The following is a 15562-nucleotide window of genomic DNA, read 5'->3' as shown; positions in this document are numbered from 1 at the left end:
GGACGGTCATATCCTGTAGGGGGCATCTTCAACTTGTAAGAAATGTCATTTTTATAGTAATTTAAAAAAGAAAATCAACTGTTTCTCCAAAACTATGCAGTAATATAGGTCAATTTTAACTGTGTATGTAGTATAGGACGCCCCCTACAGGATATGACCGTCCATTTTTTCTACTTGTAAAAAATGCAATTTCTAAAGGCATTAAAAGTAAAAAAAAAATTATTTCTCAGTTATTCTGCTGTAATATTGGTCAATTTTAACTGTGTATCTAGTATGGGACGCCCCCTACAGGATATGACCGTCCATTTTTTCTACTTGTAAGAAATGTCATTTCAAGAATAAAATTAACTGTTTCTCCAAAACTATGCAGTAATATATGTCAATTTTATCTGTGTATGTAGTATAGGACGCACCCTATAGGATATGACCGTCCATTTTTTTCTACTTGTAAGAAATGTCATTTCTATAGTCATTTAAAGAAGAAAATTAACTGTTTCTCCAAAACTATGCTGTAAAATGTCAATTTTAACTGTGTATGTAGTATAGGATGCCCCCTCCAGGATATTACCGTCCATTTTTTCTACTTGTTAAAAATGCAATTTCTATAGGCATTAAAAGTAAAAAAAAATGGCTTATTTCTCAGTTATGCTGCTGTAATATTGGTCCATTTTAACCGTTTATGTAGTATGGGACGCCCCCTACATGATATGACCGTCCATTTTTTCTACTTGTAAGAAATGTCATTTGTATAGTCATTTAAAGAAAATGAACTGTTTCTCCAAAACTATGCAGTAATATATGTCAATTTTATCTGTGTATGTAGTATAGGACGCCCCCTATAGGATATGACTGTCCATTTTTTCTACTTGTAAGAAATGTCATTTCTATAGTCATTTAAAGAAGAAAATCAACTGTTTCTCCAAAACTATGCTGTAAAATGTGTCAATTTAACTTTGTATGTAGTATAGGATGCCCCCTACAGGATATGACCGTCCATTTTTTCTACTTGTAAAAAATGCGATTTCTATAGGCATTAAAAGTAAAAAAATTGCTTATTTCTCAGTTATGCTGCTGTAATATTGGTCCATTTTAACTGTTTTTATTACACGGCTCTCTGGAATGCTTGATTCTGATTGGTCAGTTGAGACATTTGCAGGTTCGTTCTTTTCAAATAATAACCGCTCCAAATTAATAACGCATAGCCGGTACTACTTGTACGATTTAAATCGCTCCGCGCCAATAAAGATTACTGTTTGGCGCCATCTTGTGACAAACACTGGACAACCACAACATTTTGACATTAATTTTAACATGTACGGAAAAAAACAAAACATTTAAACAGTGGATAGAAGAACGAACAACGACAAAACACAGAGAGTTTACTGAGACTGAACTTGACAAAATAGAGCATGACAGCTACGAAGCCAACACACAAATAAATACAGAATGGGCATTAAAACTTCTCAAAGACTGGCTAAAAGAGAAAAAAATGGAGACAGACAAGTATGAAGCAGAGGATCTTAATAAGGTATTACGATCATATTATGCATCTGTGCAAAGTTTCGCGGAAGGATAAAAATGTTAATTTAAAACAAATATGCCAATAAAATGTTTCAAATTCATATTCATGTCCAGTTTTTTTCTTATGTGGCAAGTAGCCGTGTAATAAGCGGGATAATGTAGAGGCAGCCGGTAGTTATCGGGAAATAAGCCCCTTCAGTGTGATACAAGACCCTCCGCTTCGTGTCGGGTCCTGATCACACTGTCGGGGCTTATTTCCCAATAACTACCGGCTGCCTCTACATTATCCCTTACATGTAGTATGGGACGCCCCCTACAGGATATTACCGTCCATTTTTTCTACTTGTAAAAAATGCAACTTCTATAGGCATTAAAAGTAAAAAAAAATTGCTTATTTCTCAGTTATGCTGCTGTAATAGTGGTCCATTTTAACTGTTTATGTAGTATGGTACGCCCCCTACAGGATATTACCGTCCATTTTTTCTGGACCATTTCCATTTCTTTCTAGCTATTTAAAGAAGAAAATCAACTGTTTCTCCAAAACTATGCAGTAATATAGGTCCATTTTAACTGTGTATGTAGTTTAGGACGCCCCCTATAGGCATTAAAAGTAAAAATTTGCTTATTTCTCTGTAATGCTGCTGTACTATTGGTCCATTTTACGGAGGCGGCAACTTGCCCTTTGAAACCCATCTTCAAAGGTTTGCACTTTCAGGACCCCAAAATGGAGCCAAATCAAAAAACTGTCCTGCTTTCAGTTTAAAACGTTGGCCCATAATAAGTGAATGACTCATGGATCTGTCTTGTACGTGTTTTTGCGTGTCATTTCCTTGTTGCGGTAGTCGAAAGAAACACCCCATCATTCTTTGATGCAGTGTGAGACACCGTCCCCAAAGCTTTGGATAGTCTCGCAGAGATTTAATGACCATCATCATGAAGTCTGATCTGCTTATTTTGGTCTAGATTTACCCACTTAGACAAGGAGAGATCAATGTAAAACCATCGACCACAGTCTGAAATGAGCTTGGATGTCAATAAAGAAGTACAGTAGAAAGAACCGGTCTGCTTACTGTCCAATACACATCAGAGTTAACAGACTGTGGCTGTCCTATACAATAGGGTTTGTGTGCATCCATGCAGCATATGTACACAAAACCTCCAAATAAATCTGACAAATGAGTTCTCTCACGATTTTACCAGTTAAACAGATTTCGATGTTTCAGCTTTGAAAATGTTTCTCTGTAACATAGTCGTCATTGATTTTTGTGATCATATCGACAGATGCACTAAATGATTTATTTAATAAAACCACATTCTTGTGCCGTCCTCCAGCACTTATTGAGTGAGTGGGAAGGAAAGACCGCCATCAGGAGGAAACTGATAATGAATCCCAGAATGCCCTGCAGGGTTAACATATGGCAGGGCAGAGAGCTGGCTCTCAAAACAGGAACAAGACTTTGACAGTAACTCCCACTTTAAGACATTACACAAAATACCATACAAAGCACTAGTGTATCCTAATGACCGGAGTGATTTCTAGAACTTAAACAGTGTTCTACCATTGATACAACTGAGCGGACAATATTAATGTAATGGAAATAAATAAGCAATCAGTAATGACTAGGCATGGGCTGATTACCGGTTTCAAGGTATACCGAGGTTTAAAACAGTCAAGGTTTCAAAACCACTAAAATGTTCTGTGATACCGTCTCCAAGGTATGAGCTGTGTTTATACAAAATTCATTAAATCATGAAGTCATGTGATTGATTTGATGTTTACATTTAATATATATTACGAAAATATTATATATGTTTTGAAAGCATATTATAATTTAAAGGCTTTATTGTACCTGGCATTTGAAAATAACACATTTTAGTGTTGCAATGGCAATACCGCAACACCGTGAAACCGTGGTATTTTTGCTAAAGGTTATCATACCGCCAGAATCTTATACCGGCCCATGCCTAGTAATGACATAATTGTTTAAGAGCACAATACAATGAATCTCAATTGAAGTCATATTTTTTTCACAATTAAAGGCACAGTTCACCCAAAAATTTTGTCATTATTTATTCACCCCCATATTGATCTCCTAATGTCTTTCTCTGTTCTTCATAACCCCAATGCAATTTTTTGTTTTGGGTGTTGTTTTGGGTTTTCTGAGGACTATGGGAGTGAATGATGCCCATCTCTTCAGGCTTAAATAGGACCCAAAAGACTCAGATAAAGAACTACTTGACTATACGTCATAAAACTTAAGTAAAAAAAAAAACACAGGGGCTTCAAACGACATGAGGATGAGGAAATAATGAGAACCTTTTTCGCTTTTGGGTACTGTCCCTTTAAAACTGCCCTGTCAAAAAGACTGCACTGTCAAACTGGATTACAAAACATACATAGATTTGAAATAAGTTGTTGCTTGATGTCTCTGCGCTTCTGTGCTGTTAGTGAGCACACAAAAGGCCATGGGGGTGCTCGGCCCTCAAGAGAAAGCTTCTTCGTGGAGACTATATTTAGCATCCTATCTCCAGGCTCTTGAGATGGGCACACAGCACTGACCATCACTGAAACACTGTTTGACACCTTAATGGAAACTTATTTAGCTATTAAAATAACACTTGAGTTAAAACACCTCTTTAATAGTTATTTTGTGTAAAATAATGTGTAAAATTATTTTTGCAGTAAATGAGGAAAACATGTTTCAGAGTGGATACCCATCCCAAAATGCAATCTGACACCAATCAATATACCCAAAGAAAAAGCATATCAGTTACTTAATCAATAGGCAAGCTGTTTTAAATGTACAAGTCAAAAACATCAGAATTGTAGTATGTAACATTTTACATTGTTGAGGGTTGAAATATGACAATATTTAGCATATATGACAATTATTATTATTTTTTAGTTTGTTTATTAATATATCAAGACAACCAATGTGATTATATTTTGTTTGCAATCACCAATATAGGCCTACATGTATATCAAAACCAAACCATTTAAAACTCCTAAAGTGAAGCATTGATGGGTTTGGTTACCTTGGGAAGCAATTTTGGTGACACTGCACCTTAATTTTATGTGGGTTTTCTTAAGAAGTTTTGTTTTTCAGCTGGGCCCTGAAATAAAGACAAGAGCTCCTCAACAAGCCTTTCAAATTAGGCTACTCATAGCAAGTGCGTTTAGAGGTTCTCCAAAAAGTTACTGATGCACCTGCTGTATTGATTTTAATCAAGGGGGTACCCAACGTGAGAAACACTAGTATCCGCACGTGTCACTTGGCTACTTTGTTTGGCCCTAAAGTAAACACTTAAAGTAAATAGTACACTTATGCTAACATCCATCAACTAGCCGCGCATTAACTTGCGCACTAAAAACAATTAACGCAAATGTACGCCAAAACTCCGTCAATGATGTCTCTCACCTCTTTACACTGACGGACGCGACCAGGAGCCACGGAGGATGGGCTGAGGAATAAAAAGCAACAAATCCACGCAGTAAAACTCAACACATAATCCCTTCGATGGCGGAGGACGGGTTTCTTCTCACGATCCATCGCCTGCTGAATTGAATAACCGATCTGTCCCATCATTTCAGAGACGTCAACACACAACGTCATCTGACGGAGCCGACAGAAATGACGTCACACTTCTGTTACCCCAGTCACCTGAGCGCTTTTAAAGTGATGCGTAAAACGATCAATAAATAAATAAATAAATGTACTACCTTAAACAAAATGACAAGCAGACATGCTGAGATGTATTGTACGTAATATAACACAGCTTTGAAATTAAATGGATTGCTATAATAATAATAATAATAATAATTAAAAAAATTATGTATTGTAATATTTTTGGGATCAGTATGAATAATACAAAGCGCTTTTCCCTTTATATTCCCCCCTGATAAAAATTTTATGATATGGAAATTTCATTTCTACTTGTTTCTGCTCACCACTAGATGGCAGTCGACGCAAACCAGAAGCACTAAAAAGTTTTCCTGATAAGACTGCAAGCAGACTGATGTCTGGCTTACTTGTTTCATCTACAACTTTTTTTAAACTTCACTTATCTAATTCTTATACAAGTATGCATGCAATCAATTTATTGACACATGTTAACAGAGATTCAATTACATATATGCAATTATTTTAAAGCAACCATGTGGACTTCATAAAAAACAAAAAGTCATAAACTGAAATAGTTATGACAGGTTCTTGTTAGTACTTTATATTTTCTTACTTTCCAGCATAAAAAAAAAATACATATTGTCTGACAGTCTTTCAGATTACAGTTTATTGCATGTTCAGTCCTTGTGGTTTTGCGTATTCATTAAATGTACCATTTAAATCACAAACATTGGGCTTCCTAAAAAAAAATTTTTACACCTTTAAGTGGTTTTTGGTGCCATTTTGGATTTAAACTGTAAATTGTACAAATACCGTATAGATGATTTTTTATATTTAAATTTAATCACCCATGCACACATCTGAGCCTCTTTTCCAGCCTATTCATTACTTCATTGATGTTTTAACAGAGTTATGTTGTCCAGTGCAAGCAGTGTATCTGATTCTAAATAATGATCATCTGCCAACATTATGAAAGTACAGATTTGCACACACGCACAGAAGAATAATGCAACCTATGGAATAATAAATAAGACCACGAAACTTGGGATCCAGATCTCCTTGTCGATACCAGAATATCTGCAAAAACAGAGAAGCATGTATTAAAACTGAGACAGTACATGTAGCTCCGGTCATTGAAGCTGATGGGTTACTAATGTCTGAAAAGTGGTTTATTCAACATAAAGCAAAGGTGTGAACTGCATGGTTGCCAATGCATCTTTTAAGTACAATGCAAAACCTTTATACAGTAAAGGTATATAACAGCACTGAGGTAGGTAAACTGACTTTTAAGATACTACAATTTTGTTGAACTTTGGCAAGTTGGCAAATGGAAATTACTAGATCAATAATTTTGTTCTGTGTTATCGGTAAAGTTTTACAGCAACAATTAAGCAATGAAAGGGTGCAGATTTTAATAATAAATGATATATCCAGCACTAACCAGCACAAGAATAGATGAGCAGATCATGATAATGCAGAGCACAAAGAAGATATTTAGTGCTGTGGGAGGAGGTGTGGGGAAAACAAAAGAACTGATGAGAGTTAACTGAAAAAGAAAAACACGACATAGAAATATCAGCAGAATGGAAATGAAATGAATGGTATACAATCAAGTGTGTGTCTGGTACTAGTTTGTCAGCTATACTTACCAAGACTAATAGAGATGTGAGTCCACCAACAGTAAAGTTTACAATTTTGTTCTGAAATTAGCAAAACATAGAACATTATGTCAATTGTTTAAGCATATGAATGAAATTAATGTATACTTCCCTTGAACAAAACGAAATATGCAACAAAAACAATAAAAGTAATTAAAGTAAATATTTTGACGAAAAAAATCAGCTTTTCTCTCACCCGAACGGTCTCTTCAGACAGCCTGTTGTTTGAACCAAAGATCCGCGTGCGGAAATCTTCCATGTTGCTGGTCGTGAGCAGCGGCTGGTCTGTGAGCCCTTCTCCGGCCTTCAGCACTCATGATCAGGCCTGCTCAGACCTCCAGAAAGAAAACAGTCGTGCCTTTGGCCGTAACAACACTTGCAAGCGTAAAAGGATGAGATTATGTCACACTGTATCTTTTAATGTAATACAAGGAAACTTTGTTATGAGAAGTGGTCATGAGGTGATACGTTGTGGGAAACAACAGAGGAATTGTGTTAAGTGATTATGACGAAATGTTAATGCGCTCTCATTTGTAAATCTGTTTGGATAAAGTGTCTGCTAAAAGAATACGTGTAGATTAACGACAATTGGGAAAATGCTGACATCTGTATAGAAAAAAACCAGTGAGGGCTGCGACCGCGGTACGACACGCGAATTTTCAGCCAGAACATTGCCCCTCCAATTTAATTCCTATAAAGTTCATCAGCGTTACTGTTCAATTTTATGGTTCAGACCAGGTGTGCCTGACGTCATGTGCTGTATAATGTGGCAAACTTACAGAAAAATACAATATATACCCTAATCCAAACCACGGGTACGTTTTAAAGTTTGAGGGCATGTCATAATAAACTAAGATAAGGTCATATAAACAGAATCGAAACGTGAAAGCCGGATTCTATGAGGCGCAGTACAGCAGATTGACATCAAATATCGCGAGAACAATTCGGGAGCAGGCTGCTCTTCATGTTTTGAATCGTTCTCGCGGTACTTTGATGTCATATTCTGATCGGTCTGCGCATCGCCGCTTGAAGTCGAACATACCGCGCAGTAACATACCTCATGTTCATGTGGCATTGAACAAAATGTGTTTTGCACTTGATGTTGTTATTCAATAAAAAAAATTAAGAGTGTGCCAAAACAGGATTCTTTTTTCTACTTAAAATACATTTTGAAAAGTGTATAATAAAAAAACACGTAATCTCTGCATAAGTGTGTGTACACCATAGAAGATCAGGGATACTTGATGACTAATGAGGAGTTTCTTTCATATTTTGAATTTCCTGTAACCCCAAAAGAATATGCCTCTATAATAGGTGCTGTCTCTTCTAGTATTGTATCTTTATGTAGGGGAATATAATACTCAAAACGCTTCCTTATTTACTCTGTTGACACTTTCTGTGGGAACATTTGTTTTTCATCTAGCAAGAAAAATAAGGCTATTCGCTCATTATTTCAGGAAGAAATTGTTAGTTAACCATATGTTATTTTTTATTGGTCAAAGTTCACCCAAAATATTGATTGGACGAAAGTTTGGGTATTACCTAATAGGTATCTTATTACAAATAAAATGAAATAAATTTAATTTAAGATACTACATACATTTTACCCTGCAAAACACTTTTTAACCAGATTTATTAGGGATATTGATGTGAACTGTTCATATTGTTTATTACAACCAGAAACAGTCCCACATATTTTCTAGCATTGTCAGTATACAAAGAGGCTTTGGTGTGAGGTTTGTAATTTTATAAATGTTAAAGTACTGTCTAACTTTAGCTTATTATATGAAAATGTAATATTTGGTTTTTACGGTTATTATTTGGTTTTTTGGTTATTACGATTTGAAGTTGGAAAATGAGGCTTTCATAATCAACCTGTTAATTTTACTTGTGAAGTAGGCCTACTATATTCATTGCTGTAAATTTAGCAACCGGAAACCTTTTTTCTCGGTGGTATTAAAAGAAGTAGAAATATAAATACTATTAAGGAAAGTAAAAACAAAAAAGCTGTCAAAACTGTCTATCTGTTTGACACGTTTAAGTTATTGTGATTTAGAAAGGCTTTTTTTATGTTTATATATTAATATATCTGTATAATCTTGTCTGTATTTATATATAGTTTTTTTCTTTTAATTTATTGTATTCTATCTTGGATGATGTATGTGCAATTGTTGTCTTACTCCTGTCCTGTCCCTGGCATTTTATATTGTTCTTTGTGTTATAGCAATAAAAAAACACCAATAGAAGATGGCGCCATCGTCCGGCATCTAGCTATTACTGCATAATCTATGATAGCATTTCCGTGAATGCTTTGAATTCATGTATTCATATTTATTAAATCAAACACTGCTCTTGTAATTTTAAATAAATCCTTTATTTTTCCACATAATGCAAAAATATTATAGCTTATTTAATTGGATTTAGCATACTTATACAATCATACTTAAAATAAATGTATTTACACAGCAAATAACTGCATAGACTTATTAGTGCTGACACATTATATATAAATTTATAAATATCATTAGATTTCAGTTAAAGTTGTTATTGCCAAGTCTGTATAGTAAAGTTGTTTTTCATATGGTTGCAAACAAATTGTGTTAATAAAAATAATCTTCAAAAATAAAAGAGCTGTCAGGTTGGTTGTTTAAAACAGATGAACTACCCAAGCTGTGACTGTGTGTCATATTTTATGATTAACTATTAACAACAGACTATCATAAATATTTACATAATAATGATATAGCCATTAAAAATGAACAGTAACTTTGAGGTCTGGATTGATTGGAAATTGCAGCTTAAAAAGGCTTGTACCGCACCTTCATCTGTAGTAACATAAAACAAAAGACTCACATACAGTATGTACTGCAGTACTACAGATATTTTTGTAATAAAGCACTTCAATGTTCTATATAAATATTTTTGGAAAAACTGATGAGGGTTGAGAAACAAATTCAAGAGAGGCAATCTGACATACTGTAGTACTACTTGAACCAAGAACACAAACAAAAATGTCTTTTTATTCTGAAGAACCAGGCACTTCAGGCTAATTTGATATATTTATAAAACAAGTGATAACCATTGAGACAGCAAAATCTCAAATTTCACATTTTGGCCTTCATTGGCACCATATTGAGAGAATTCACAAAGTTCTCCAGAATGGACAGATATTCCTGAGGGTGGGTACGTAGATGACCCGCATGAATCGACTTCTCCCATTTCTTGCTCTCCACAGTCATGCCCCGACTCCTCCATAACTCCACCAACTCCTCCACACTCTTGTAATCACACAGCACATCATTTTCCGAGAAGAGGAACAGAGCAGGAGAAGTCACAGGAGTGTTCCTGAACATACTGATCGCTATGTTGAAATAGTTGACTGTCTGGTGTTTAAAGACATGGAAGTACAGAAGACTAGTCCTCCTCACGAGACCTTCCAACCGGGGGAACATGGTCTTACCGAGACCTGAGGAACAAACAAACCACCCGAAATGATCAGATAAGAACAACAGGATTTTAGTTAGTAGTAGACATTGAGTTGACATTAACAGTATGAACACATGAGGGTGCTATAATGCATAAACAGGAAAATCAGCAGGTCATGCTGCCCATTGGCATGGTTAAAAGCAATGATTTCTGAGAGCTCAAAATACTTTACATTCAGCTGAATGATCAAATTCCTGTAAGGGTCACAAAAACAAATTGCATTGTATCATGTGTTGGATTAACAGGGCACATATCATGAACATCCGACAGGCTCCCCTTGTGATGTCAGAAGGGGATAATACCGCCACTTAATCTGCACTATCCAAGCACAGCACTGCCATTTAGTGCACCGATCAGCTCATTTGCATTTAACAGGACACACCCAAAATGGCTCTTTTTTTTTAAGAATAAAACTTTTTTGTTTAAAAGCAGAGGGTCTGTTGTTCTTTCATATGATACATTGTATGTTTATATATTTAAAGAAGAAATTTGTCTGGAAGGCAATAAACTTTTGGGAAAATGGGGAAAAAAGCTGTCTGGCAACTTACATTTTTTTTATCTTGGCAGGAAAATAATTAAATAAAAGCTTTTTTCAGCTTTAGAATGACATTGGATAGTGCCCCATTTTCAAAGTTCAAAATACATCAAAAACTAATCCATTCAGTTAAAGTATTAAATCTTCTGAGCTTAAGGAATGGGTCTTTATAGGGAAACATTAATGTTTCAAAGTTTTTGATGGATGTAACCAATCGGCAAACAATCGGAAGGCAGAAACGTTCGGCGGCAACCAATCGGAATGCATTCAGAGAATGCATTCGAGCGTCAGAGCGTCCACTATACCTTTTCTATAGCGTTCAGCCAGAGCTTTTGTTGACGCTCTCGCCGGTGGTGTGAATGCACAGTAAGACTTTTGCACACTACTGCATGTACTTACTGAGCTTCATAAATGGGCACTACCCACTGCCATTATAAAGCTGAAAAGAGCCAGGATGTTGTTTAATATAACTCCAACTGTGTTTGACTGAAATAAGAAAGTCATGTACTTCTAGGATATCTTAAGGCTAAGTAAAATATAGGCTAATGTTTAATTTTGTGTAACCTACTCCTTTAAGACGTGACAACTTAATTTATGTGTTGTTTTTCATTTCTGCAACTTGCTTCTGGCTCTGAACTTTTATTTGAAAGGCATGGCACGTCACTCGACTAACCACAATTTGAAGTTTAGGATGGGCATGTATGCTGTTGTTTTTCATAAACCTGAAAAACATGATGCGTAATCAAGTAACCTATAATTATTGTACAGTGACACAATACAGCTTGGCTGCATTTTGCTTAAACCACGGTACTAGATGGTAAAGATTGCTTGGCACTTAACAGGCAAGGTGGTATACATAACCCTGGTTCTTAAATTATCGTTTTGCCTTGGGCATCAGTAAATATTTGTATCTTTTGTAATAACTGTGTTTAAGCCTCTCAATTGTTCTCAGTGTGAAAAAATGAATCTCTACTTCATATAGTCAATGTTGCAAAGGGGTCAAAAATGCTGGGAAAGCACCGAACGTGCAGGATCTTAAGAATTTTGAGTAGACAGTTTAATGGCTAAGATCAAATAAAATATTTTTTGTCACAGGGCAAACACTTAATACTTGAAATAATAAATATACAATACAACGCAATCTCTCTACCTACCGACAGCCATGTGATCCAATGAACCCATGACCAAGCTGTCGTAGATGTGACCCCTGATCCTGTTTGTCAGCTCTTGGCAGCGCTGAGCGTCTTTAGCCACATGAACGAGCACCTGACTGAACGTGTATCCCCCTATGGAGAAGGCATGAACCAGCAGGGGGCGCTGAGAAAAGCGTTCACTTTCTAATAATTCAAGCACATGGGCACCGTATTCCAGCCCCCAACGAGGCCATAAGAACTGTCTCACCTCACTTTCCACAACAAGTATATCAAAGCCTGTTCGGATGTAAATGTCACAGTACTTGGCGATGGCCTGCGGTCTTGAGCCCAGCCATGGCAACAACAGCAACAACGGTTTTGGCTGAGTAGGTGAATCAGCAGAGGCTGGAGTCGGAGCTACGTCATTTACCAGAAAGGTGATGTGCTTACTTATCTTCTGAGCGGACACCCCTACCATCATTCCCGCTCTGGAAAGCATGACATCAGGAGAGCAGGTAAGCTACAGAGAGACCACAGATGGAAAATACAAGTTTATTGTTTGTTACCAGTGCAGCTAACTTTGACATATCATACTTTATGCATCCATTGGCACACAAGAAAGCCTACAATTAATACAGCTTCTTGAAAATGATATACTTTGTCATGTGTATGCAGAATGTATGTGATTGCCTTCATTACAGTCTATGATTGTTTTCAATGCATCGTCAATTCTTGATTCAATATACAGATATACAAATTACAATTTCTCTGCAAATGGGCAGTTATAGCAAAGCCACTTTAAAGGATTACCCCAGTTTCATAAAAAAGGTTAATGTCTTTCTTTGTTTGGTCGAAAAGAAATTAAGTTTTTTTGAGGAAAACATTCCAGAAGTTTTCATAATTTAATAGACTTTATTGGACCTCAACAGTTCACAGTTTAAATGTAGCTGAAAATTGGCAGTTTTAGTGCAGCTTCTAAGGGCTCTAAACAATCCCAACCGAGGCATAAGAGTCTTAAGGGGGTCGAACACCGGACGCGCACCTCAGCGCTGCGTCGAGTCGCGTCAAGGACAACTTGGAGGTATCGTAAACCGGAAGTGCACATTAAAAAGCGCGAGCTTAGTCAGATAGCATCAACTTCAAAATGCAAAATATACGTTAGCAGCCATCGTTAATGATTTGGGACAAATATGATGTTATTTAATGTTAAATTATGTGAGTGGCGCTCTGTCAAAGCTAGGCGTCGCGGACTTTACTCTTCTGTAACTTTAAAGTTTACTTACTAAAAATTTACTCTTCTGTAGTAACATTGTGTACAAAGACTGACGGAAATATATACTCTCATTCTGGCGTAATAATCAAGGACTTTGCTGATGTAACATGGCTGCAGCAGGCGTAGTGATATTACGCACTGCCCGAAAATAGTTCCCTACTATTGAAAGGCCCTGTCCCAAATGGTGCACTTCATGTGGACTTTCGGTCTCATGGCCTTATATTGCGCGTGCTTGCTTAGTCTACAAGTCCGTAGTAGGGATGCTAAACAATTAATCGCGATTAATCATTAGCAGAATAAAAGTTTTTGTTTACATCACATATGTGTGTAAACTGTGTATAATAAATATGTATATATATAAATATGAACACATTCATGTATAACACATTCGCCCCCGTTGCACCCTTAATGAAGTCTTGCATCAGGCTTCGCGCACTTTACCAACCCAGAAGTCCTTGCGAAATAGAAATCAGACCAATCAGACGACGGAAGGGAGGAGTTCACACTGATGGGCAACTTCTCTTACTATTTTCAGCATGACGCTCGAGTCTGTCCCAAAATACGACTCTGATATGCCCTCTTGCACTCGAGTCAAGGGTCCCTAAGGTCTGCACTAAATGATGTCATCAAAGTGTGGACTCTGAGGAAGTCCATAGGTCCATAGGTCCATAGTGTGCCATTTGGGACAGGGCCAAAGTAACAAAGGGGACTATTTTCTGGCAGTTCGTAATATCACTACGCCTGCTGCAGCCATGTTACAACAGCAAAGTCACTAATTATTACACCAGAATGAGAGTATAGTTCCTAGCCAGATCAGCTTTTAATTTTCCGTCGGTCTTAGTACACGATGTAATTACAGAAGAGTCAAGTTTTAAATAGGAAAAATATCGAAACTCCTTGGTTATTTTTTGGGGGGGGTTTTTTTCATGCTAATGGTCTAATCAGATTCAATGGATTGTGCTAAGCTATGCAAAAAGTGGTACCCAAATGGATTCCAAAACCGTAAAAATCTAAATCTAGTTTAACTCTAGGGGAGCTGGAATTTTTCAAAATAAAGTGGAGTGTCCCTTTAAGGCAAGAAGGGTTATTGCTTGCTACAGCTCCAAGCTGACTGTAACAGTTTTTCCAATCGTAAATATAGTTCCAATAGTTATTCCAATAAATGCCATTATTAATGGGAAATCCTTGGTTCCTCTCCTAATGCAATAAAGGCACCGATTAAATAATGCATTTACATGATTTCATCTGAAACGCAGTCATTTGATGTGATATTGGTCCAGTATTGTCTTTAAAATTTACATACAATACTGTAATTATGTGTGCTCAAAAGGTTGAATGTCAACATGACTACTGTCACAGCAGATGCGTGTGCATTTTTAAACGGGTCAAAACATCACTGGAATGTTATTGTTTCATAATGTCCAAGCTAAGGACATGCTGGCACACATACAACACTTTAACCTTCTTCTGTTTTGAAGGTGTGAATGTCATATGATACATACACACATGCATATCACTTCTGAAGTCCAGGTGATGCTCCTTTCTAAACCTATGATCGGCTCCTAACAGGTCAGTAAAGATCTGAATGTAGTCAATCTAAACGTATATATGTGCGTGCTCATAGATCAAGGTCATGCTAACGTCAAGAATCACATGCCACTCATGTTTAGAGATACAATAACACCACAGTACCAAAAAATGATTAAATAATATGAAATTAATGAATATTCCCATCACATAACTCAGAAAACGCTTATGATGCTAGATAAAGTTAATATTTGTTTATTAAAAAATGCTAACACAGTTAGCCCCAAGCTCTTACACAAACTAGCATTTTTTCATGACAAAATACCAGTTAAGAAAAGTATCTGGAAGATATTCTTGTTTTTTAACTTTATCCTCACAATATACGTTTTTTTTAGCAGTCTGTGGGCGTTTCCGCACGTTAGCATGACTAGCTGTAAGCTGTCAAGTTACATTAACAACACGCAAAAACCACAACAAAACACACAAATTCCGCATTTTTATCACTTATTAAAAATTAGTCCTGCTATCTGCTCTTTCATTAAAGTTTCTATTACTTGTCACGTTTTAAAAATATGCAAAGCACATACCGCTGCTCTTACCTGCTGCTGCATTAAATAGAAAAAGGAGACAGATGCTGCCGTTAACGCATGCGCAATCTCACTGAGGACTTGGCGGAGACGCGCTGCGCGTGAAACAGATGCAGGCGCGTTCATGATGGAAAACAAAGCGCTCCCCATTGTATTATAGTGAGCGGAGAGTATAAACACGAAGCCGAAAGATTTGGTTTAGATGGAGGTCACGGAGCA

The 15562-nt window shown here is 36.6% G+C and overlaps 3 protein-coding genes across 4 annotated transcripts in view; all 3 read right to left on the bottom strand.

Moving 5' to 3' along the window:
- Window positions 1-5143, bottom strand: part of elapor2a (endosome-lysosome associated apoptosis and autophagy regulator family member 2a) — a 29445-nt gene extending 24302 nt beyond the window's left edge. Inside the window, exon 1 of the mRNA XM_065283547.2 lies at window positions 4941-5143. Within this exon, the coding sequence (XP_065139619.1) occupies window positions 4941-5135 (195 nt within the window). The 5' untranslated portion in view covers window positions 5136-5143. The remainder of the gene's footprint in view (window positions 1-4940) is intronic.
- Window positions 5144-5894: 751 nt separating this feature from the next.
- Window positions 5895-7246, bottom strand: tmem243a (transmembrane protein 243, mitochondrial a). Its single transcript, XM_065282729.2, has 4 exons — window positions 6999-7246; window positions 6794-6844; window positions 6586-6690; window positions 5895-6221 (listed from the first exon to the last, which is right to left on the bottom strand). Exons 1-4 carry the CDS (start codon window positions 7059-7061, stop codon window positions 6099-6101), a joined length of 342 nt encoding a protein of 113 aa, XP_065138801.1. The 5' UTR covers window positions 7062-7246; the 3' UTR covers window positions 5895-6098.
- Window positions 7247-9154: 1908 nt separating this feature from the next.
- On the bottom strand, window positions 9155-15562 carry LOC135773769 (transmembrane protein 53). Of its 2 annotated transcripts, none has more exons than XM_065283548.2 (3): window positions 15344-15562; window positions 11978-12476; window positions 9155-10268 (listed from the first exon to the last, which is right to left on the bottom strand). In XM_065283548.2, the coding sequence occupies exons 1-3, from the start codon at window positions 15491-15493 to the stop codon at window positions 9907-9909; spliced, it is 1011 nt and encodes a 336-aa protein (XP_065139620.1). In that variant the 5' UTR covers window positions 15494-15562; the 3' UTR covers window positions 9155-9906. The 2 variants fall into 2 exon arrangements, with proteins under 2 accessions (XP_065139620.1, XP_065139621.1); XM_065283549.2 differs by having other exon boundaries at window positions 15356-15559.

Source organism: Paramisgurnus dabryanus, chromosome 9 (assembly GCF_030506205.2).
Source record: "Paramisgurnus dabryanus chromosome 9, PD_genome_1.1, whole genome shotgun sequence".
NCBI classification, from domain to species: Eukaryota; Metazoa; Chordata; class Actinopteri; order Cypriniformes; family Cobitidae; genus Paramisgurnus; species Paramisgurnus dabryanus.
This window is presented reverse-complemented; position numbering and strand designations above follow the sequence as displayed.

Excerpts from the sequence above, each read along its gene's own strand:
- LOC135773769 (XM_065283548.2), bottom strand. The coding sequence starts at position 15,493 with ATGGGGAGCGCTTTGTTTTCCATCATGAACGCGCCTGCATCTGTTTCA. Across the intron at positions 12,477-15,343 it reads AGCAGCAGGTAAGAGCAGCG|CTTACCTGCTCTCCTGATGT; the intron begins GTATGTGCTTTG and ends GTCTCTCTGTAG. Across the intron at positions 10,269-11,977 it reads ATTGGATCACATGGCTGTCG|GTCTCGGTAAGACCATGTTC; the intron begins GTAGGTAGAGAG and ends TTTGTTCCTCAG.
- tmem243a (XM_065282729.2), bottom strand. The coding sequence starts at position 7,061 with ATGGAAGATTTCCGCACGCGGATCTTTGGTTCAAACAACAGGCTGTCT. Across the intron at positions 6,691-6,793 it reads TCACATCTCTATTAGTCTTG|TTAACTCTCATCAGTTCTTT; the intron begins GTAAGTATAGCT and ends TTTCTTTTTCAG. Across the intron at positions 6,222-6,585 it reads GCTCATCTATTCTTGTGCTG|ATATTCTGGTATCGACAAGG; the intron begins GTTAGTGCTGGA and ends CTGTTTTTGCAG.